The sequence below is a fragment of the Schistocerca nitens genome, chromosome 5, assembly GCF_023898315.1.
Source record: "Schistocerca nitens isolate TAMUIC-IGC-003100 chromosome 5, iqSchNite1.1, whole genome shotgun sequence".
Classification (NCBI taxonomy): Eukaryota; Metazoa; Arthropoda; class Insecta; order Orthoptera; family Acrididae; genus Schistocerca; species Schistocerca nitens.
This window is the reverse complement of record NC_064618.1, coordinates 463,114,667-463,140,170: the sequence shown is the minus strand read 5'-3', so window position 1 is coordinate 463,140,170 and position 25,504 is coordinate 463,114,667. Positions and strand designations below refer to the sequence as shown.

Below are 25,504 nucleotides of genomic sequence, written 5' to 3'. Positions count from 1 at the left end.
ATGTAAATAGTACTTCTATTCAGGCTGTGTGAAGGCATAACGTAAAAGAGAACAGCAACATGTAAAGATGAAAATAAGTGGAAGACTAATGCTACACAACCATTACTCCTCTTAAAAAAGAAATCAACAAAGCTTACAGAATGGTAGAACATGCAGACACATTGATATGAATGTTCTTGTTTGTAAACGTGTACAGTCATAGTCATTTTGGTGAACAGCTGCTGCTATGTGAATAAAATTTTTATTAGCTATTATGTGACACATGTTATTCAGATTAGTATGTTTTGAAAGGTATAATTAGTCATTCTAGATGTAAGGTGGTCATATACCAACAGTGTACGTGAAATACCTCTGGGGAAAGAATCAGACATACTATAAACTTGAGGGTTCTTCTGTGCGGTCTAAAATAGTGAATAATTTATCTGTGGAATGCAGTGGTTGAGGTACTAGATGCGTGTTTGGCAAGTGTGGGGTTCAGATCTGTCATCCCATCCTAAGTTAGATGTTTGATGATTACCTTTTATCATGGAAGACAGATGATGGATAGTCCCTGTGATCCATTGACAGCTGATTTCCTTCTTTCAACTACAGTATCATCTCCAATGACATTAGGGAAGATGACAGTTTGAAAGCTACATTCAACCATCCTAATTCAAAATTTAATCGGGTTGTAATAATGAAAGTTGCTACTCACCACTTTCAGCCAACAAGGCCTTTGGCAAAAATGAAAACACACACACACACACACACACACACACACGAACGATTGCAGTCACTGGCAGCTGAAGCCACACTGTGTGCTACTAGAAACTGCAGTCGCGTGTGCGTGCGTGCGTGTGTGCTAGATGATGTGACTTACCAAATGAAAGTGCTGGCAGGTCGACAGACACACAAACAAACACAAACATACACACAAAATTCAAGCTTTCGCAACAAACTGTTGCCTCATCAGGAAAGAGGGAAGGAGAGGGAAAGACGAAAGGATGTGGGTTTTAAGGGAGAGGGTAAGGAGTCATTCCAATCCCGGGAGCGGAAAGACTTACCTTACGGGGAAAAAAGGACAGACTGCTTGTGAGATGTCTGCTTGTGTGTGTATATGTGTCGATGGATATGTGTGTGTGTGTGCGAGTGTATACCCGTCCTTTTTTCCCCCTAAGGTAAGTCTTTCCGCTCCCGGGATTGGAATGACTCCTTACCCTCTCCCTTAAAACCCACATCCTTTCGTCTTTCCCTCTCCTTCCCTCTCTCCTGATGAGACAACAGTTTGTTGCGAAAGCTTGAATTCTGTGTGTATGTTTGTGTTTGTTTGTGTGTCTGTCGACCTGCCAGCACTTTCATTTGGTAAGTCACATCATCTTTGTTTTTACATATTTAACCTTAATGTTTGTTATATATTCCTAAGCATTTTGTTTGTCATTAGCTTCTAGTAAGAGGCATAAATGCATTTATAAGCAATGTGTGTTTAACATTCACTAGCAGTTGTTAATTATGGATGCAACAAATTCATAACTTCTGCATGCAAACTAGCTACTTGCTTTTTGATGAGGGGAAGTTAAGAAGATGTGAGCATGGCACAAAGGCAGAGTTGATCTCAATTAAATTTAGTACATGTAATGCTGACACCTGCTGTGTGATAGTGTTAACTGATCGTCGAACTGACCTGCAAAAAAAAATTTGTTTATACAGTGTTTTAAGATAGTTGTGTTGTATGTTATTAATTCAAATGAGTAAACTAGAACACTGTGATGCCATAAAATGCTTTTTGCATATAGGGGTTGTAGTATGAAAAGTTAGTGTGGATCATGATTGGATGGAGGAGTGAACTGAGTCAGTCAGGGTTCATTATTGATTTTGGATGGAGTCTGATTGGTAGGGTTAGTGGCAAAAAAGTGTTTCCACTCTTTGGACTCGGCAAAAGGAGAGAATGTCTTTAACAAGTCCAGCATGATTAAATTTGGGGAGGGACTGATGCCTCATTGGGATGGAGGCTCTTGGAGAATATGCTCATGACTGTGCTTTGGGTCTGTTTAGGTTCTGGATTCTGTATGATAGTGGGATGGAGTTTCTGAGGGTATGTAAATGTAGTAAGTCAGTGAGGCAGGATTTGTTGACTCTGAGGGGATGAAGGGGAGGTTTGGAGGCTCTTAGCCAAGATGCTGAGTCGCAGATACACACAACAAAAAGACTGTCGGAAGATAAGCTTTCGACCAACAAGGCCTTTGTCAAAAATAGATCGATATATATATATATATAAACAAAGATGATGTGACTTACCAAACGACAGCGCTGGCACGTCGATAGACACACAAACAAACACAAACATACACACAAAATTCAAGACTGTTCACCAAAATGACTATGACTGTACAAGTTTACAAACAAGAACATTCATATAAATGTGTCTGCATGTTCTACCATTCTGTAAGCTTTGTTGATTTCTTTTTTAAGAGGAGTAATGGTTGTGTAGCATTAGTCTTCCACTTATTTTCATCTTTACATGTTGCTGTTCTCTTTTACGGTATACTTTTTCATTTATGCTCTGTTGATCTAACTATTCACCTGAAGATGCTACTACACACCACAATGATCACCACACACTACACTACTTTATGCCTTCACACAGTCTTTCCTTCCTTCCTTACTTCCTTCCAACGGCATCAGCACATTAAGATCTACCCTTCTTTACTTAAAATTCAAGTAATTGACTTGATAGTTACTGCTGTAAAGGATTAAATGTTCAGGAATACAGTCTCATTGAAAATAAAAATAGCTTAGAGGAAATTTTAATTTGGCTTTTGAAGCTGCTTGTGTTGGCATGAATCATCTGTAAATAATAAGGCTTCAGCATTGTTTGTGAACACTCAGGTTGATGTGTGCTTGCCACATCCACTAATCACCAGTAATATTTAAAAACCATTTATATTGATAATCTGACTGGCTGTTGGACATAATGGTTAATAATTTGGTACTTAAATTACCCTTTGAAACTGTGCGTGAAAGCTGTTTTATGTCTCTGCAGACATTTTCATCACTTAAATATTAACATGCATTGCTAGTGGTTGTATGTCATCTTAGTTATACTTTTTGTATACTTACTGCAGTCATTTATTATATTCCATTATTAATAGCCACCTAGAAAATACTTGTATGCTACCCAATTAAACAACTGATTTGGTAAAAGCCTGGAATCTTGAAATATTAACACAACATATCCCAAGCAATCCCCTTCAGACAGTATTTGAACTCAGCGATATTGTTTGGACGACTTGACTTAGTTCTTGCATCATTATAAGTATACAGAATTAGGTGGAGTGATATCTGTCTGAATATTTTTATTTGCTTAATCTCAACTCCCATTCTTCTGAACAGTGAGAGAGAATATGTTAATAGTGCATTGCATTGATTTGTTCTGCTGTGATCAAGAGAGAGCAATTATTTTACAGATTCTCTCTCCCGTTCTTCCCAGAATCTCTTAGTTCTTATTTGACATTCTTCTTCCTCTCTCCTGTTCAGGCAGTCTTGGCAAATACAAATTGGTTATCCTGGAATCCTTTAAGTTATTGACCTTAGTTTAGAAGATGTCTTTGTTTCAAATTCTCTTCAGACTGATCCCAATTTTGTCTGTGTCTTTCTTTTTACTTTCTCAACACATCATGTGGCCTCTTTTTTACCTTTGAAGTTACTATTAGTGATATTTTATTTCTAAACTTTCCTGCACGTCTTCTACATAATCTGTACAATACGTAGTTAAGTCATATTTTTATAACATTTTTTTCAGAGGTTTTAAGGAAATTGGCAATACCACCATTGAATTTAGACATGAATCACAATGACAGCAACAGTACACATGAAGAAAATAAAGGAAGTGATGACTGTGTATCAGGATTAACAGCGGTGCCAAGTTTACCACCTGGAGGAATACAGTCCGCAGCTCTGCTAGCAGGAACGGCAGAAGCAGCTATCCGACCACCGTTGGTGCAGGCACAGCCTCCTATTGTACCGTTGCCCGCTGCACGGGACAATTCCCCACAGCCACCATTGGACCCAGAGGATGAAGGAATTGGCTCCACAGGACACAGTGATCAGAGTGCCAGTGAGGATAGCAGTCTTACCGACAGTGACAGGTTTGATTCATAATTGAATCTATAATATGTGTTTTCAATATAAGTGTCATTTTAAATTATTACTAGTTGATGTAGAGAATGCAGAAGTAGTAGTTACATACTTCATATCATCATTAGTTGCAACTGTAATGTGGAACATCATATTTTGTTTTAAATTTTCTGTATTGTGTTGGGCTGTTTGTATAAAGTTAAATTATCATTAAGGGACAGTCTCATCACAGCTGTAGTGGTACGTCTTTCTTCACTGCTCTGGTTTAAGTTCTGTAACTCTTCTGCCAAATCCTATACACATAACTAATTTTCGTACCTCTCATTAATGCAGTGGTGATCACACTGGAGATTGCCAAATTGAATGTTTTCCGCAGAAGAAATTTTAATCACCTTTATTTGGCTAGTATATAGATGTTTGTCACCAGTCAGTCAGTCAGTCAGTTGATAATGAATGTGTAATATGGTAAGGATTTGCACCATATCATTCTGTTGAATGAGGGTGTTAAGTTCAGTGACCACCTCATTGCTGTTCAAAAGAGTCTTCTACTTACTGACACAGGGTTTATCTTCGGCCATCTTTTCATTCTGTGCTTGTCTACCACAAAACAAATGCAGCACTACACTTTTCATACAATCATCACATATCTTATTTACGCAATTATTGATAGGTTTTTTCTCAAAATTCATTTGAGAAATACAGAGTCATCTTACATTTACAAATTAAATGATAATTGCTTCTGTGTTAATGATGATTTTAACATTATGTAATGGATTTATGTAGAGGTTGTCTGATATTTACAGATGAAGCTTTGGCAGTTGTAGTCACATGCAGATTCATCTTGAAAAAATTGGAATGGGTGTAGTGCAAATAATGACACCTTAGCTGAGAAGTAGGATGAGTATGGGAAGGGGTGGGTAGGCAGAAAATTTCATTGTGTTGCCAACACTGGGAATCTACAATGTGTATCTTGCACCTTAGCTCTTTATGAACATCTGCAGTGTTTAAACAGAAGTTAGCATGAATCCTTTTGTAGCCAGAACTGGATAGACATAAAAATTAGACAAATACTCAGCAATAGTACACATTTCTGCAGGTGATGGTAAAGGTCTAGATAGGAGCCAGTGGTGTATCGTGCAGCTATGTTGTCAATGCTCAACGTGAGGTATGATGGGAATGTAATGTGGATGTGTCAACTGCTGGTTCTATGCAGCCAGTAAGAGAGCAGCAGGTACATGATATATTCGGAAGCAAGAGATGGAGTATTGCCCCATTCTTACATCCGACTGGATACTCTCAACTGATTCGTTGTCAACATATGAGCATTAGAAACACACTGCTATGACTTTCTGTGACCCTGATTTAGACTCCAACCCAGGAGGCAAAGTAATACTAACAAAAATGTGTTCACACAGAACACTTTAAATGCAGCACAACAAATGAAATATGAGCTTCAACAATGGCACTAAAGCTCCCACTGTTCTGGAGCACTCAGGCTTTTCAAGGTTAGCTACATTGTTAATCTGAAACTGTGTGATTTCTGCTGATCATCTATAGGGAGCCAAGAGGACAAGGTATTGTTACTTGACTGGCTTAGGTTGTCAGTACTGTGAGAACTAAAAATTGTTGCACTCGATAGTTCCAATCGTGATTCTGTTGAGAAACCTGGATCTAAGAGTCCACAGTCTGTAACAACTGGTTCACGCAGACAATACTATGCTGATTTTAAAATGGTGATTCATGGAGCAGGGGCTGCAAACAGCTGTGCAGCACGAAGATAATTTTTTGTTGAAAGTGAGTGTTCATAGGTATCATCTGCTGAAGAATAATTAAAGAATGTGACTTTAACATGTCAACTTCAGGGGACCAAAGCAGGGAACATTTCACAACATGGAGCAGCAGGTAATTCAGTACATGCAAGAGAAACACAGGGAAGGCATCTTGTTTACTTCAGTTATCTGAGTAAGGCACTGGAGATATAGAAGAATTTTCCAAGCCCAGACCTCGTGAAATTCGAAGTAAGTACTGGCGGATGCTTGAGAATGAAGAGGGCGAGGCCTACGTTATGTCATAAAACTACTATCTCTCTCTCTCTCTCTCTCTCTCTCTCTCTCTCTCTCTCCGTGTGTGTGTGTGTGTGTGTGTGTGTGTGTGACTTCCTATGGTGTATGATGAAAAACTTATCTAAGGATACGGAACAATTGTTTGCTTGTTTGCTAAGCCAATTGGGCACTGCCAATGAGACACCTATTTATTTTGATATGTTGTCAAAGGTTACTGTCAATGTGAAAGTGCCCCAATAAAAAGTTTGGCAGTGAAAAAGCCAGTGTAACAGTAATGATGGGTGCATTAGCAGATGGATAGGTGTTCTCTCTTGTGCGATTCTTCACAGGAAAAAGATACCGAAAGAAAAACTGCTTGCAGGACTTAACTTTGGGTACCAAGAAAAGGGATGGCTGATGAATTACATGATGCTAGACTGACTGAAGGTTGTGTGGAACAGAGTATGAGTCTCTTTGCTTCATGAAAGAAAAATGTTGTTGTGGGAGTCTTTCTGGGTGAGGTGTCCCCTGAAAGTTAGAGATCTGATAGCAAAGAGCAATACAGACCTAATGATGTTGGGTTGGTGCACAAGATCATAGCTGTTTTCCATAAGTTTAATAAATGCAACAGTCTACAATCTTTGGGGTAACTTTAATTCCGTGACTGTAGAAATCACGAGGTTTTGAGACGAAGAACTTGTCGAGCCGTGTTCAAGGTACATTTTTATCCAGAAAGGAAGTTCCTTGAAGGTTGTTCGATAGTGTGTTGAAAAGATGAAAATCTGGGGTGCAAGGTCAGGTGAATAAGGTTGGTGTGAAATGACCTCACAACCCAACTACTCTATAGTGCTTTTTGTCAGTTCGGCAGAATGCAGATAGGTGTTATCATGGACTAGCATCACTTCAAGCAGTTTTCTTGCTCATCGTTTGGATTCCTTTGTCTATAAGAATAAATGTCAGCAGTGATGGTTACACCTTGGGGAAGCAGTTTGTAGTATAGCACCCCATTGCTGCCTCTCCAGATGCGTAACATAATATTTTATGGATGCATGCAGGTCTTTGTTCAGGGATTTGCTGCTTTGTTTGGGCTCAGCTGTTCCTTTCTTTTCCAAAAGTTAGTATAAGGAATCATATCTTGTCACCAGTAATGATACAGGCTAGGAATGGTGGTGTTGTTCACAAGCCAATTGGTGATGAGCAAGCAGAGATGCACATACGGCCAGCCACTGATTTTTGTGATTTTGCCTTAGAGCATGCGGTAACCATACACCCAATTATTTGAACCATTCACATTGCAAGCAAATGTTACATGATGGGGGAATGATCAGTCTTACCACATTTGGCAGTTCTTGAGTACACTGATTTGGAACATTATGGATTAATGTGTCAAACGATCTTCATTAAGCCCCGAAGATCTTCCTGAACTCGGAATGTCACTGATGTCAAAATGGTCCTGGGGCATATGTTGTCTGCCTACATGGCTGTCACTCCTCAATGAAACTCAAGCAGAATAATATGTGAGAAGTGTTTAGGTTCCTCCACTTCGCACTCCATTTTTTAGTGTCTACAGCTCCATTCACTATTTCCAAATGACAATACATAAACTCAAAGAGCAACAGTGAACTATAAGTAAAAAATGACAATTGATAAATAAACCCATAGCAACCAGATACCAACATGCATAACATAAATGCTAAGAACTTTATGTGCTAGTATAACAGATCCTGGTAGTGACATCACAACCTCAAGTAATGTATGTTGTTGTGATAGATGGAAGAGGCCTGGAGATACAGGAAGGTTTCAGTTGGATTATATAATGGCAAGACAGAGATTTAGGAAACAGGTTTTAAATTGTAAGACATTTCCAGGGGCAGATGTGGATTCTGACCACAATCTATTGGTTATGAACTGTAGATTAAAACTGAAGAAACTGCAACAAGGTGGAAATTTAAGGAGATGGGACCTGGATAAACTGAAAGAACCAGAGGTTGTAGATTCTTTTAGGGAGAGCATTAGAGAACAATTGACAAGAATGAGGGAAAGAGATACAGTAGATAGAGGAGAGGGCTTTGAGAGATGAAACAGTGAAGGCAGCAGAGTATCAAATAGGTAAAAAGACGAGGGCTAGTAGAAATCTTTGGGTAACAGGAGAAATATTGAATTTAATTGATGAAAGGAGAAAATATAAAAATGCAGTAAATGAAGCAGGCAAAAAGGAATACAAACGTCTCAAAAACGAGATCGACAGGAAGTGCAAAATGGCTAAGCAGGGATGGCTAGACAACAAATGTAAGGATGTAGAGGCATATATCACTTGGTTAAGATAGATACTGCCTACAGGAAAATTAAAGAAACCTTTGGAGAAATGAGAACCATTTGTATGAATATCAAGAGCTCAGATGGAAACCCAGTTCTAAGCAAAGAAGGGAAAGCAGAAAGGTGGAAAAAGTATGCAAGATGTATGAGACAGGTGAAATATCTTCGGACTTCATGAAGAATTCCAATCCCAAAGAAAGCAGGTGTTTGACAGATGTGAAAATCACCAAACTATCAGTTTAATAAGCCACGGCTGCTAAATACTAACATGAATTCTTTACAGACGAATGGAAAAACTGGTAGAAGCCGACCTCGGGGAAGATCAGTTTGGATTCCGTAGAAATGGTTGAACACATGAGGCAATACTGACCCTATGACTTATTTTAGAAAATAGATTAAGGAAAGGCAAACCTACAGTTCTAGCATTTGTAGACTTTGAGAAAGCTTTTGACAATGTTGACTGGAATACTCTCTTTCAAATTCTGAAGGTGGCAGGGGTGAAATACAGGGAGCGAAAGGCTGTTTACAGTTTGTGCAGAAACCAGATGGTAGTTACAAGAGTCGAGGGGCATGAAAGGGAAGCAGTGGTTGGGAAGGAAGTGAGACAGGGTTGTAGCCTATCCCCGATGTTATTCAAGCTGTATATTGAGCAAGCAGGAAAGGAAACAAAAGAAAAATTGGGAGTAGGAATTAAAACCTATGGAGAAGAAATAAAAACTTTGAGGTTTGCCGATGGCATTGTAATTCTGTTAGAGACAGCAAAGGACCTGGAAGAGCAGTTGAATGGAATGGACAGTGTCTTGAAAGGAGGATATAAGATGAACGTCAACAAAAGCAAAACGAGGATAATGGAATGTAGTTGAATTAAATTGGGCAATGCTAAGTGAATTAGATTAGGAAATGAGACACTTACAGTAGTAGATGAGTTTTGCTATTTGGGGAGCAAAATAACTGATGATGGTCAAACTAGAGAGGATATAAAATGTAGACTGGCAATGGCAAGGAAAGTGTTTCTGAAGAAAAGAAATTTGTTAATATGGAGTATAGATTTAAATGTCAGGAAGTTGTTTCTGAAAGTATTTGTGTGGAGTGTAGCCATTTATGTAAGGGAAACATGGATGATAAATAGTTTACTCAAGAAGAGAATAGAAGCTTTCAAAATGTGGTACTACAGAAGAATGCTGAAGATTAGATGGGTAGACCACATAACTAATGAGGAGGTATTGAATAGAATTGGGGAGAAGAGAAATTTGTGGCACAACTTGACTAGAAGAAGGGATCAGTTGGTAGGACATGTTTTGAGGCATCAAGGGATCACCAATTTAATATTGGAAGGCAGCATGTAGGGTAAAAATCGTAGAGAGAGACCAAGAGATGAATACACTAAGCAGATGCAGAAGGATGTAGGTTGCAGTAGGTACTTGCACAAGATAGAGTAGCATGGAGAGCTGCATAAAACCGGTCTGGACTGAAGACCACAACAACAGATATTTTAAGGCCCATCTGCGACAGCTTTACAGTAAGCGGCTTCTTCAAGGAGTCTGCAGGAAGAAGTTAAAGAAACCCTCGATATCCATGCTCGGCAAGTGGTTCCTTATTGGGTGGGACAAAATCTCAAGTGAATCCATTACAAATGTATTTATTGCTGCATATGCAGTGCTGTTGTAGGCTTTATATTACCAACATACAGACAAGAAATAAATGACAACATTAGAATAAGTGCAATGTTAACTTTTTTGCCCTATACTTTTTTGATGAAAAAAGTTTGTAATTTTTTGAGAGAGAATAGGAGGGGGGGGGGAGGTGTCTGTTTTGATTTAAGTAAATTTGGTGCTTCCAAATACTACACATGCTTGTTTGACACTTTCTTGACATCTTTGAAGAATACACTGACAAGTATTCTGCCAAATCTGGATCTCCAGACTAGCCCCTTTATCTGTTTGTGGCAGAGTGCGCCTCTCTCTCTCTCTCTCTCTCTCTCTCTCTCTCTCTCTCTCTCCCTCCCCCTCTCTCTCCCCCTCTCTCCGCCCCTCCCCAACCCCCGGAAAGCATGTAGAGAGTTTCCTCCCCTTTTGTGAAAGAGCATAGGCATTTTTTTTTTTTTTCAGACTAAGTTGTTAATGCCTGTTTACAGCTATGTTGTAGTGCTATGCTCGGCACTGAACAGCTTAGATTTGTCTATCACTTTATTCCTTTGACAAGAGTTACTTTATTATTGTATTTACCCAGGTATAAGATGACCCTGAATATAACAAACCCGTCCCCTCTCCTCAGTTTCTAAGAGACTTGTTCACGAAAAGAAATATTCTGACTAATGAAATTACAGACTGTTTTTGTGCCAAAAAGTTAACATTATACCAATTACAAACTTTTGCCTTTTATTGATTTTTTACATTTTGATAATACTACAGTATAACCTCGCTTTTATGTTCCCGCAGTTAACATTTTCCCGCTGTTTACTACATTTTTTATCGGTCCCGTCAGATTTTCTATGCTCACAATGTTAATTTGCGCCTGATTCTGTGCCAACACATTTATAATTTTCCTACAATTTACGCATTACAAAAAAATGTTTGTGGAGAAAAAAATGACACTGGCATGACGTTGGCCGCATTTTCCGCTGCTGCCAAGCTATACTTGGTGTGGTGGCTGATGGGAGTAACAAGGTTTGTTCAAACGAAGATATCCTGACCAATCACAACCTTCTCCAAACTGCCTCTACTGCGCAAACACAGTTTCTTGATTGTTGTGATCATTGTGACAGCTTTGTCGAACCATATTTAGTGTGTTTCGGTGTATGGCCACTTGGAGCACTAGTTGACACCATCATTCACTTTGCGTTGTTCAAATGTTTTTAGTTTAAACACAGCACTGTATTTTATTCGTGCTGAGAAAACGTTTTTCGAGAATTTATTCGTGGTGTCAAGTACAGTATTTACGTATGTATTTTTGTGATGTTACACAAACAAACTCTCTCTCTCTCTCTCTCTCTCTCTCTCTCTCTCTCTCTCTCTCTGTGTGTGTGTGTGTGTGTGTGTGTGTGTGTGTGTTTGTTTGGAGGGGGGGGGGGAGAGAGAGGGGGCGTTGGGTGTTTTTCTACATTACTGATAAAGTGCAGTACATGATAATCTCATAAATAAGACTACATTGCAAGAGACACTGAATAATACACATTCAAACACCATACAAAATATTTATTTACATATTTTCACTTGACAATGAGAAAAAATTCTCGAAACGCGTTGTGCTAAGCATGAAAAAATACGTAACTAGTGCAATATTTCATTATTTAAGTAATGACTAACAGTTGCAGACCTTCAAAAACATTGATTATGACATATGGAATTGAGCCAAAACATTCCTGCTTCTCAGACAGTAATCAGTTCCAGTTACATCAGCAGTTTTTATTGGATAATAAACCTTCATTAGATAATAAAAAAGTCCCTGACAAGTCTTTTGATGTGTATTATGTACATATATCGTACATAAAGTGCACAGAGGTCTCCTATACTTTTACAGTTTAAAACGTTATTTCCCACATTTTACATTTTCCCCACATTTTACACCTCTTTTTTTAGTACCTTGAAAAGCATAAAAGTGGGGTGTGACTAGGAGAAGTAAAACAAACTAAAAGAAAACGCTGGCAGGTCGATAGACACACAAACATACACACAAAATTCAAGCTTTCGCAACAAACTGTTGCCTCATCAGGAAAGAGGGAAGGAGAGGGAAAGACGAAAGGATGTGGGTTTTAAGGGAGAGGGTAAGGAGTCATTCCAATCCCGGGAGCGGAAAGACTTGCCTTAGGGGGAAAAAAGGACAGGTATACACTCGCGCGCGCGCGCACACACACACACACACACACACATATCCATCCACACATATACAGACACTCGCAGACATATTTAAAGACAAAGAGTTTGGGCAGAGATGTCAGTGGAGGCGGAAGTGCAGAGGCAAAGATGTTGAATTACAGGTGAGGTATGAGTGGCGGCAACTTGAAATTAGCGGAGATTGAGGCCTGGTGGGTAACGGGAAGAGAGGATATATTGAAGAGCAAGTTCCCATCTCCGGAGTTCGGATAGGTTGGTGTTGGTGGGAAGTATCCAGATAACCCGGACGGTGTAACACTGTGCCAAGATGTGCTGGCTGTGCACCAAGGCATGTTTAGCCACAGGGTGATCCTCATTACCAACAAACACTGTCTGCCTTTGTCCATTCATGCGAATGGACAGTTTGTTGCTGGTCATTCCCACATAGAATGCATCACAGTGTAGGCAGGTCAGTTGGTAAATCACGTGGGTGCTTTCACACGTGGCTCTGCCTTTGATCGTGTACACCTTCCGGGTTACAGGACTGGAGTAGGTGGTGGGAGGGTGCGTGGGACAGGTTTTACACCGGGGGGGGGGGGGGTGTTACAAGGATAGGAGCCAGAGGGTAGGGAAGGTGGTTTGGGGATTTCATAGGGATGAACTAACAGGTTACGAAGGTTAGGTGGACGGCGGAAAGACACTCTTGGTAGAGTGGGGAGGATTTCATGAAGGATAGATCTCATTTCAGGGCAGGATTTGAGGAAGTCGTATCCCTGGTGTAGAGCCACATTCAGAGTCTTGGTCTAGTCCCGGAAAGTATCCTGTCACAAGTGGGGCACTTTTGTGGTTCTTCTGTGGGAGGTTCTGCGTTTGAGGGGATGAGGAAGTGGCTCTGGTTATTTGCTTCTGTACCAGGTCGGGAGGGTAGTTACGGGATGCGAAAGCTGTTGTCAGGTTGTTGGTGTAATGGTTCAGGGATTCCGGACTGGAGCAGATTCGTTTGCCACGAAGACCTAGGCTGTAGGGAAGGGACCGTTTGATGTGGAATGGGTGGCAGCTGTCATAATGCAGGTACTGTTGCTTGTCGGTGGGTTTGATGTGGAGGGACGTGTGAAGCTGGCCATTGGATAGATGGAAAGTGGCGTGGGATTTGGAGTAGGACCAGGTGAATCTGATGGAACCAAAGGAGTTGAGGTTGGAGAGGAAATTCTGGAGTTCTTCTTCACTGGATATATTTTTCCCACTTGGAATGTTTCCCTCTATTATATTAATAAAACTAAAAGAAAAGTTTTACATTATTTTTGGACTGTTTGCTTATTAACCCTCTTGTCTGTAGTATCACTATTTTTAATTGTCACTGTCACAATGCGAAATTTGTATCTTCATTGTCACAATTATTTGGCTATTTCTTGTGAGTATGTTGCTATTTCTGGGGTTGTCATTACCCTTTGACCTGAGAACACAGCTTTCATATTTCCCCCCAAATACATATCAGATTTCACTTCTATATTGATGTGAGAATGTCACAATACCTGTTGCTTCCAAACGTATCGCCTGCCCACTGCTCTCTCACTGGGTATGTGGAACCAGCCAGCACACCCCCATTTCATTCCCATCATCACAGCGAGTGTCAACTGTATTGCAAGAAGGAACACACATGAACGCCGCTGGCCCCTGTGTTGACTTTTACCGTCTACTGCAGAATTGAAGACTATTGTTGAGTATTTGTCCTATTTTAAAGTCAGTTCAATTCCGACTACAAATAGATTCAGGCAAACTGCAGTTTAAACATGGTAGATATTCATAAAAAACCAAAGTACATGGTATAAAGTCCCATGGTTGGCAACATAAAACTTGTTCTCCCTCACTGCTCTTCTCCCTGCCATCTCAGCTCTCAGCCAAGCAGATGTCGCTGTTCCCCTGCTGGTCCTTCTGCAGTGTAGCTAGAGCAACTGTGAAAAACAAGATGGCAATATCTGCTAGTGTGCAGCTCATCTGTAACACCGCCAACTAATACATAAATAACAAATCCCTGTTATGATTCTGTCCCATTCTTGAACTTTCGCTCATCCTGCAATATAGTGATGTCTGTTGGTACCATCTTCATGACAGATCTTGCCGCTGTGATTTATTCTCATAATACCAGTTTCGGTAAGTTTAATGTGCTTAATTTCATTTGTTAGAAATTCCATTCTGAATTAATTTTGTTTCTTGTTTCAACTGAATATCACAATCATGTTCCAAAGCTGATCACATTTTTACCCTGTATTTTAATACATGAACATCCCACTTAGTAAATCATTACAGCCTCTCATAACCAGATAAAATACCAGTCTGGGTTCTGAATCAACTAATGGTTTTTGAAGGACACCATTTCAATATTTGAATGTTATCTTTAAGTAAAAACCGGCATTAAAGTTTGTATGTGGCATCCGTAAGTTATAGATGTAAGGGAACTTTCGTTGCAAACCTGTTTGAATAAAACTAAAGTTAGTAAGATGATATGATATAATATAATGCTATTTCCTCCTCATTATGATAAAATTGTCAAATTTAAATGAGAGTACCAAACTGTTGTAGAGGCTAGTTCAGTTTCTCATGTATCTCTTTGCACTAGAACTGTGCGAGTCAGTGCCACATGATTGATTGGGCAGCTTTGATACTTTATCAAGCTCTTCACCTTATTAGGAAATCTTGAGCCTGTTGGAACATGAGTGGCGTTCGCTGACCCCCATCCTTCCGAATTCTTCAAAATAAATCTGCATGTGATCTCATTAGCCAAAGTTTCATCTCTAAATGTAAGACGATCACTATAGATGTGAGACTACCCCTATATACGCTACTAAAAATGTTGACCTCAGCAGCAATAGCTTAATCTGAATACAAAACAATCCATTATTTTTCAAATGATGAATTTGGAGAAAAATTTCACCTCACAATTGGATAAATACAGTAGCTACATATCTGCTATAACATACAACTTCGTTTTTTTACCAGTGAATGCTGGAATGAAATTAATTTATACAAGGGAGCCTTACAGAGTAAAATCTGTGGAAGACAAGAGTTTTGAATACATCCAGCAAATAATCAGTACATTGGGTTGAAACTGCTCATTTGAGATGAAGAATTTGGTACAGGAGGGGAAGTCGTGGCATGCCACAGCAGACCAATCTGATGACTGAGACGTTTATATTTGAGTCCTATGATAACACTTCGGTGACTTGCATGCCCCTAATCTGCCTCAGTAATCCTACCAGGAAATTGGGCCTACAGTTTAAAGTGGAATTCAAATCATAAATCACTGCTGGTGTATCTTAATATTAGTGAGAGATGAAGACTAGGTTAAAGGCAGACTGAAATGTCCAACCAGAATTCAATCCCAGGACATTTCAGTTTTCAGGCATGCAGTTTACCACTAAACTATGCGGCCCGACTCCATATGTGTTAGTGAAAAGTTCTGGAGTTTGACATCTGAAAGTTCTGCGGCACTTACATGTAGTCTGTAAAACTAAAATTTCTTCTCTGTACTCAACTGTGAAAGATGTGCTGGTATCTTTTTTCTCATAGTGTTTTGAGAAGTGTCACCTTTTCTCAAATGGTGGACTGGTAGTTAATCTAGGTGTTGAAATCTCTTTCCGTTAGCTTGTGGTTGAAGTACTGAGCATTGGCATCTCTATAATGAGAATCTGATAAATTGCTCAAAGACATAATTTGCGTTAATTTTATTGAGAATTTATTGTGTGAATACACCCCACATCGTGTTTAGAATATAAATCTCTAATTGTTTTATGATATTACAACAGGTTGTGTTCTTTATCTTGAAATCTGTGCCAGTGTCTGTGGGTAGAATCTTCATTGTGTAGAGTAGAGCAAGATGGGGGTATTTAGTCTGTTATTTACAATGAATAAAAATATATCGCGAATGTAACTGTTACAATAAGCATTGAGTATTGTGTAAAAGATCTAGTTGGTGGACAGCATACAGAGTTAGGTATTTTCATATTCCAGAAATTACATACACCCAGATAGCTTCCAGACTTCTTATGGTTGAAGAACTGTTAACTGTAACATATGTTACTATGTGTAATCAATGCAGTTCAGACCTTCAGTGTGGTAGATAAGTGATGCATCATTTGGCATGGTTGTATGTATGTCATTTCCTTTATTCTATTGTTTGTTTGTTAGTAAAAGGAAGTATTCTTTACTTTCACAGAACGTTAGTTGGTGATGTTCCTGATGAATGCCTGGCACATAATATTTCTACACCGAGTAATGGGTCTGACCAGCAGAATGTATCATCTCCAGAAGAGGGAAACACGAGTAATTACAACTCTTATACGAAGGTTTGAAACTATTATATTATTTCTAACAAATAAATTTCCTGTTCTGTAATTTGAATGCATGAGGAAACGAAGAAAAATTGGCACAGGCAATCCTCAGAAATAAAATACCTTACCGTAATTTTACTATAAACTATATTTCCCATTCAGAATAATGCACCATATGTATTTTATTGAATGTTTTTGATATATTTTGTGTACTTTAATTTTTATGTTGTTTTTTCTTCTACTTTACACTACTTTCCTTTGTCTGGCGCACACATTACTCCCAGTGTACATTATTTTTGTATTCTTGTGTAGCTCATGGCCTATTGCGGGCCATTGTAGTTAATGGTGTTACAGGTGTTTTGCATGTCAGATGTCTTAAACTGTAACTGTTGTGTGTACGAGGCTGTTCGGAGCACCTGTGTAGCATAGTAACATGTTTGTTGTGGAGAAGGAAAGTTATAAAAGGAATAGATAAAAATTGGAAGTGGTATATAAAGTATTCCTGTTGGATAGTACCTAGGTGTCTGCTGAGCTTAATGTACATGTTTGCTGCATTATTTATGATATAGGTACGACATAATACGTAATCCTGACATGTCTTAGAAGGTACATCAAGAAATGCAGACAGACAATTATGATATTTACACATTTTGAGAAAGTTTTTGACACTGTTGACAGGGATATTATCTTTGAAATGCTGATGTAAGGAGGTTTAACAAAAAGGGAGAGAAAGATTACCAACAAGTTATAGAGGAACTGCAGTTGTTTGAGTTGAATGTCATTGAAGGAAAGCAGTATTTGAGAAAGAAGTGAGACAGGCTTCTATTCTAGCCTCAGTTCTATTCAGTCAGTATATGGGCAAGCAATAAAAACACTCAAGGAGAAATTTAGAAAGGGATTTTAAGTACAGTGGGAAGAGAGAGAAAGTTTGAGGTTTGCCAGTGACATCATGGTTCTGATAGATGGCAAAGGATTTGGAAGAGCAACAAAACTGAATGGATAGTGTCTCGAAAACAGGTTATAAGGTAAAAAGCAACAAAATTGAAACAAGGTTAATGGAACAAAGTGTAATTAAATCAGGCGATGCTGAGAAGATTAGATTAGAAAATGACACTAAGTGATAGACGAGTTTTGCAATGTAGGCAGCAAAATTGCTGGTGTTTAAGAAGTAGAGAGGGTATGAAACACAGGCTGGCAATAACAAGAAGAGCATTTCTGAAACAGAGAATGTTAACATTGTATATGAAATTGTTACAAAATTTTTCCTGAAGGTATTTGTTTAGAACAGGTGTGTACACACTTGTTAGAACCTCAGTCCACAAACACCTCAGAGTGACTAAGAAAGGGCCACTGAAGGAAATAATAATTCAGGATTCTATTGTGATTATGTAATCAACAAACCTCCTTTGAAGGAACTCCTGCTTTTAATGAAGATTTCCTTCAGTCCCCTCAAAACTCCTATAAAAACAATGTTATTATTCCCTGCTTTTAACAAATCAAGCTTTAAGAATAAGTCCACTTTTAAGAAATATACGTGAAACATTCTATAAATTAAAATCCAGTTTCTATGCAATCCCTAACACGTCTGAGTAAGTTTCTGATTTCTTCCAGTTTTACACTGGTTGTGCTTCATGTTGTGCAACAGTTATAGTATATAGTAATCGCTTCTTTCATTCGGGGTGTATTTAGATCAAATTCCAGTGTAGCGATACCAGAAAGTGTTGAACAAATCAGAAAGTGATTTCGATCCTGCCTACCATGTGATTCATGTCAAGTGATATGACAGAAGTCACATAAAATGTGAGATGTGAAGTGTCTCTTTTTTGTAGTTGAATTTATAAATTTTATACTTTTGTGGAGTTCTGGTGTGCAAATGTGGGAGGCTAATGATTGGGCAAAAGCTCAGTCGTAATATAAAACTTAAGGACATGGCGAAAAGAAACAATTGGGCTTTGTCTTCATTGTGTGGCATTCTCGAAAACAGGGAAGCATTGTTAATTGCCAAAGATAGCAACTCCTCTGGTTTCAAAAGGAAGAACATTTGCATGTCAACATTCAGTGATGTGGAAACTATTCTTTTAAAATGGTTTCAAGAAATGAGAAGTGGCGGCATTCCTATAAGCGGAAGAATTGTGAAAGAGAATGTTCGGGAAATTGCCAGAAGATTGGCATTGAAAATTTCAGTGCATCAAATGGATGGTTAGATTGTTTTAAGAAACGACGCACTCCCTCATTTCAGAGTGTAAATGGAGAGATTGAGACTCTGGACATAGAAAATGAAAATCACTGGTAGAACTCTACATTGCAGGGATTGATACAGGGTTATGAACCCAGAGGTATTTTTGACACTGATGAAAATAGAGTTTTTACTATTTATTTCCTGTAAAAACATCCTGTTGAGGGAGAAAAATGATACAGAGGTAAGAAAAATAAGGAAAGAATGACTGTGCTATTGTGTGTAAATAGTGATGTGAGTGAGAAGTTGCTGCCACTGATAATAGGGAAATTTAAAACTACCAGTGTTTCAAAAACATTAAGACACTTCCTTGTACTTGCAAGTACAACAGCAATGCCTGTCTGACACTGGAAATCTTTACAAGGTATTCCCAGGTATTCGATGCCCAAATGGGTGCAGCAGCTAGGAAAATATTACTTAAGATGGACCGATGCCCTGCACAAGTCACCTACAGCCTTGGGACTTGGGCATAATACACTCTGCTAAAGCAAAATACAGGGTAGCAAACGTCCAGAAATCAATTACATTCCACGAGGCGAAGGAAGTGATGAGGCTTAACATTTTACAGGCCTTACACGTTACTTGCTGCATGGAATTGTGTAATGTAACAGCTTTTGTTAAATTGTTTTGCGAAAGCTGTTTGTGGTACATCAGTTGCTGATGAAAATGGCATGGCCCCTCAAGAAGAATGGAGTAGAATCATAGATGTTCCTGAAAATGTGATATTCCAGGACTTTGTTACTTGTGATGACTTCTACATCCGAGAGGAATGTGAAAGTCTAGTGAAGGGGCACTGTGAGGTAGGAAGTGGTGGTGGCAATGTTCATGAAGGAGGAGGAGGAGGATGAGGAGGCCACGATACCAAGTTTCGCAGCTGCTGTACGAGGGCTGGAGACTATCAGGAACTACCTTTCATCGTTTAATTTAGATTGGTCAGTTGTAACAAACATCAACCAGCAGGTGACAACTTATGTCATTACAGTATGCGGGACGGAGAAAACAAACAATTGTTCTTGATTTTAAAAAAAAATTAAAGAATGTGTGTTGCAAAAAGTGTGATAGCTGTATTCTGTATTTAAATATTTAACAGTTTATTAGTAAGTTTGTGATTAAATAGCTCTTACATGATTCTGGGTAACTCTTTCTGTGTACCTAGGCGAAACCCCCATTTAAGGAAAACCCCTATTTAAGGAAAAAATATTTGGGTCCCCAGTGATTCATTAAAAAGGGGGTTCACTCCTCTTCATTTTTTCCATAAATATTTGCTTCATTTAACAAGTACACACAGAACAATCAGGGTGTATATGACCTGGGACATCTGGGAAAAACCCGCGAATTTTTTCGTCTGGGAGAAAACCGGGAAAAACCCGGGAATTTTTTAGAATTGTGGGAACTTTTCCTTGTTTTAGTTACCAGTTAAATTTTTGTGATTTAGACTGGTAAGAACCAATACTCTAAGGAAGGATATTACTGTATCCCGTTTCTGCAGAATAATGCTGCAGCAAAAAACCATGAACGAGAGGGGGGGAAATGAAAATAAAACTTAATTCGCAAAGGAAATGCGCCATATACAACAACAAAACACAGTGCTCATACAAGCGTCTGTCAACCAAAGTGTGTCAAAGGCTTTAGGAAGAATATTTAGTGCTTCCTAACAACAAATTGCATCCGATGAGCGTGATATGAGAGCTGTTTACATTTGATTCATTTGAACAGTTGCGCATGCGCAGTTGAGTCGCCTATGAGTAGTAACTTCTCCCGCTTCCGGCTACAGATGTGTGGCTGGGCGCCACTACCTAAATTGCTCCGGTTCAGAAATATCGTAGATCCATGGCTGATGCACAGTCTGAGTTGTAGTGGGGAGGTGGGTAGTCTCCACGTGACCTGTGTTTACGTTTAGTGATTTTGCTGTTTCCTCTTCGTTTATTGCTCTCACATTAAACGAAAACAAAACGGATTTTTGTGGCCGGGAGCTACCAAATGAATTAAAATACGCTCGCATAATTACGGAAGGCTAAAATATGTCATTAGTTTCAGGTTTTATTTCCACCTTTCTGACAGTCAAGCAATTTCATTGCCTTGCTGAACAATGAAGTTATTTTTGTCGGTTTGCTAAAGAGATTTGGCTGTTATTAATATTTTGCGCTGAGGCAGTCAATTTATTTGAAACAAAGTGTTTAATTTCACACTGTTGGCTAGTTTCAACTGTTCGCTGCATTTCAAGTGCACGTTTTCCATCTTCTAGCTCGTATGGCATTATGCCATGTCACACGTGGCTCTGCCTTTCATCATGTACACCTGTTTGGTTACAGGACTGGAGTAGGTGGTGGTGGGAGGGTGCATGGGACAGGTTTTACACCGGGAGCGGTTACAAGGGTAGGAGCCAGAGGATAGGGAAGGTGGTTTGGGGATTTCATAGGGATGAACCAAGAGGTTACGAAGGCAGAGCCAGGTGTGACAGCACCCACGTGATTTACCAACTGACCTGCCTACACTGTGAAGCTTTTTATGCGGGAATGACCAGCAACAAACTGTCCGAACGGACACAGGCAGACAGTGTTCGTTGGTAATGAGGATCACCCTGTGGCTAAACATGCCTTGGTGCACGGCCAGCACATCTTGGCACAGTGTTACATCGTCTGGGTTATCTGGATACTTCCCACTGACACCAGCCTATCAGAACTCCGGAGATGGGAACTTGCCCTTCAATATATCCTCTCTTCCCGTTACCCACCAGGCCTCAACCTCCGCTAATTTCAAATTGCCGCCGCTCATACCTCACCTGTCATTCAATAACATCTTTGCCTCTGTACTTCCGCCTCGACTGACATCTCTACCCAAGCTCTTTGCCTTTACATATGTCCTTCCTGATGAAGGAACCGTGGGTTGCAAAAGCTTGAAATTTGTGTGTGTGTGTTTGTGTTTGTTATTGTTTCTATCAACGTACCAATGCTTTCGTTTGGTAAGTTACAGAATCTTTGTTTTTAGATATATTTTTCCCACATGGAATGTTTCCCTCTTACCCTTAATTGGCACAAAATGCATATACTATATTTATAGATTTATTTGTCCTATTCAAGAATTCATCTGTGGTACAGGAGGAGTTATCAAGGAGATATGATTTCAATTTATTTTTGAAGCTATTACTGCTGTCTGTCAGACACCTTATTTCATCTGGTAATTTGTCGAAAATTTTTATAGCAGCATATTTTACCCCTTTCTGTGCCAAAGATAGGATGAGCAAAGAATAGTGTAAGCCTTTCTTTTTTCTGGTATTATAATCGTGAGTGTCCCTTGTTTTTAAACTGGTCAGTGTTGTTGAGAACAAATTTCATTAGTGAGTAGAGGTATTGTGAGGCTGTTTTAAGAATTACCAATATTTTAAAAAGATGCCTACAAGATGTGCAGCTATGATCCCCAAACATTATTCTAACCAGTTTCTTTTGAGCAGTGAATACTTTTTGTCTAAATGTTGATTTTACCCCAAAATATTATTCCATATGACATCAAAGAGTGAAAGTATGCAAAGTATGTTAGCTTACTAATTTCTATATCCTCAAAATTGGCAATTATTCTGATCACAAAAGTTGCTGAACCTAGTCTCTTTAGGAGATCCAAAATGTGAATTTTCCAATTAAGATTCTCATCTACATGTACACCCAAAAACTTAATATGCTCTACCCTTTCTACTGACATCTGTTGATGTGTTATATTTACTGAAGGAACTGTACTTTTTCCAGCAGAAAATTGGATGTACTGTGTTTTTTCAAAGCTTAGAGCAAGCCCATTTGCAGAAAACCAACTAATGACTTTTCCAAAGGCCTTATTTGTATCATTTTCAATTGGTCTTTCTTTTACTGGATTCATAATGATGCTTGTATCATCAGAAAACAGTGTCAGTTCAGCTTCCTGTTTCAGATAGGGAGGTCGTTCACATACACTCCTGGAAATGGAAAAAAGAACACATTGACACCGGTGTGTCAGACCCACCATACTTGCTCCGGACACTGCGAGAGGGCTGTACAAGCAATGATCACACGCACGGCACAGCGGACACACCAGGAACCGCGGTGTTGGCCGTCGAATGGCGCTAGCTGCGCAGCATTTGTGCACCGCCGCCGTCAGTGTCAGCCAGTTTTCCGTGGCATACGGAGCTCCATCGCAGTCTTTAACACTGGTAGCATGCCGCGACAGCGTGGACATGAACCGTATGTGCAGTTGACGGACTTTGAGCGAGGGCGTATAGTGGGCATGCGGGAGGCCGGGTGGACGTACCTCCGAATTGCTCAACACGTGGGGCGTGAGGTCTCCACAGTACATCGATGTTGTCGCCAGTGGTCGGCGGAAGGTGCACGTGCCCGTCGACCTGGGACCGGACCGCAGCGACGCACGGATGCACGCCAAGACCGTAGGATCCTACGCAGTGACGTAGGGGACCGCACCGCCACTTCCCAGCAAATTAGGGATACTGTTGCTCCTGGTGTATCGGCGAGGACCATTCGCAACCGTCTCCATGAAGCTGGGCTACGGTCCCGCACACCGTTAGGCCGTCTTCCGCTCACGCCCCGACATCGTGCAGCCCGCCTCCAGTGGTGTCGCGACAGGCGTGAATGGAGGGACGAATGGAGACGTGTCGTCTTCAGCGATGAGAGTCGCTTCTGCCTTGGTGCCAATGATGGTCGTATGCGTGTTTGGCGCCGTGCAGGTGAGCGCCACAATCAGGACTGCATACGACAGAGGCACACAGGGCCAACACCCGGCATCATGGTGTGGGGAGCGATCTCCTACACTGGCCGTACACCACTGGTGATCGTCGAGGGGACACTGAATAGTGCACGGTACATCCAAACCGTCATCGAACCCATCGTTCTACCATTCCTAGACCGGCAAGGGAACTTGCTGTTCCAACAGGACAATGCACGTCCGCATGTATCCCGTGCCACCCAACGTGCTCTAGAAGGTGTAAGTCAACTACCCTGGCCAGCAAGATCTCCGGATCTGTCCCCCATTGAGCATGTTTGGGACTGGATGAAGCGTCGTCTCACGCGGTCTGCACGTCCAGCACGAACGCTGGTCCAACTGAGGCGCCAGGTGGAAATGGCATGGCAAGCCGTTCCACAAGACTACATCCAGCATCTCTACGATCGTCTCCATGGGAGAATAGCAGCCTGCATTGCTGCGAAAGGTGGATATACACTGTACTAGTGCCGACATTGTGCATGCTCTGTTGCCTGTGTCTATGTGCCTGTGGTTCTGTCAGTGAGATCATGTGATGTATCTTACCCCAGGAATGTGTCAATAAAGTTTCCCCTTCCTGGGACAATGAATTCACGGTGTTCTTATTTCAATTTCCAGGAGTGTATATCAAGAACAGAAGGGGACCCATGATTGAACCCTGTGGAACACCTAATTTAATTTCGCCCCAGTTAGATGAAGTGGCAAACTTATTTAAATCACTTGACCCATATAAGGAAACTTATTGCTTCCTGTTCTGTAGATATGACTTAAACCACTCATATGCTATTCCATTTATACCACAGAAGTGCAATTTCTGTAACATAATATCATGGTTCACACAATCAAATGCTTTGGACAAGTCACAAAAAATTCATGTTGGTGACATTTTACTATTTAAAGACTCTAGTATGTGGACAGTGAAATTGTAGAGGTAGGATTTGGCAAGCAGTAGAACTCTTGCTGTGTGGGGTTGGGTATTATCTTGCTGAAATGTAAGCTCATCATAGCCTAATATGAAAGGCAACAAAACAGGGTGTAGAATATTGTTAACGTGCAGCTGTGATGTAATATTGCCATTGATAACAACCAAAGGAATTCTGCTGTAGAATGAAATGGCACTGCAGACCATCATTCGTGGTTACAGGCTGTGTGTTGGGCAGCAATGAGGTTGGTATCACACTACTGTCCAGAATGTCTCCAGACATGTCTTCACTGATCATTGTGGCTCCGTTGAAGTGGGACTGCGAACAGAAGAAAATATAACTCGAGTCAATGAGATTCCAGGCCTAAGATGTGTCTGAAGATGCTCTGGACAGCAGTGGGATACCAACCTGACTGTCACTCGCCATATGACCCGACAGCCGGGACTGATGGTCTGGAAAGCTACTTCTTTTCATTGCAGGACTGGTTGTCATCTGCGGCACCCTTACAGCACAGCAATACATTGATGATATCCTATGCCTTGTTTTGTTGTCTTTCATTACAAGCCATCCTGGGCTTACATTGGAGCGAGATAATGCCTACCCACACATGGCGATCGATACTACTGACTGTCGTTCTTGCCAAACCCAACCTTGGGCAGCAACATCACCAGATATCTCCCTAATTGAGAATGTTTGGAGCATTATGGGCAGGTTCCTCCAACCAGCATAGGATTTTGATGATCTACACACTGATTGGACAGAATTTGGCATGATATCCCTCAGAAAGATATCCAACAACTCTGTCAATCAGTGCCAAGCCAAATAGGTGCTTGCATAAGGGCCAGAGATGGGCCAACATGTTAGTGATTTGCTCAATCTGTAAATCTCTCTCTCTTGAATAAATAATCAAATTTTTCTGAAATTGTGTGTGTGTACGTCACATCTACAGATTTCAGAAGAAAATTCACTATGTAATACATGTATACATTCTTTATGT

At 40.2% G+C, this 25,504-nt stretch overlaps 1 protein-coding gene across 4 annotated transcripts in view; it reads left to right on the top strand.

The window, feature by feature from the left end:
* The window catches only part of LOC126260928 (ubiquitin carboxyl-terminal hydrolase 47-like), a 155,854-nt gene that overhangs the window by 108,978 nt on the left and 21,372 nt on the right, over positions 1–25,504 (top strand). For all 4 annotated transcript variants that reach the window (XM_049958425.1, XM_049958427.1, XM_049958429.1 and 1 more), the window contains 2 exons: positions 3,779–4,124; positions 16,497–16,626. In XM_049958425.1, the coding sequence (XP_049814382.1) occupies positions 3,779–4,124; positions 16,497–16,626 (476 nt within the window). The remainder of the gene's footprint in view (positions 1–3,778; positions 4,125–16,496; positions 16,627–25,504) is intronic.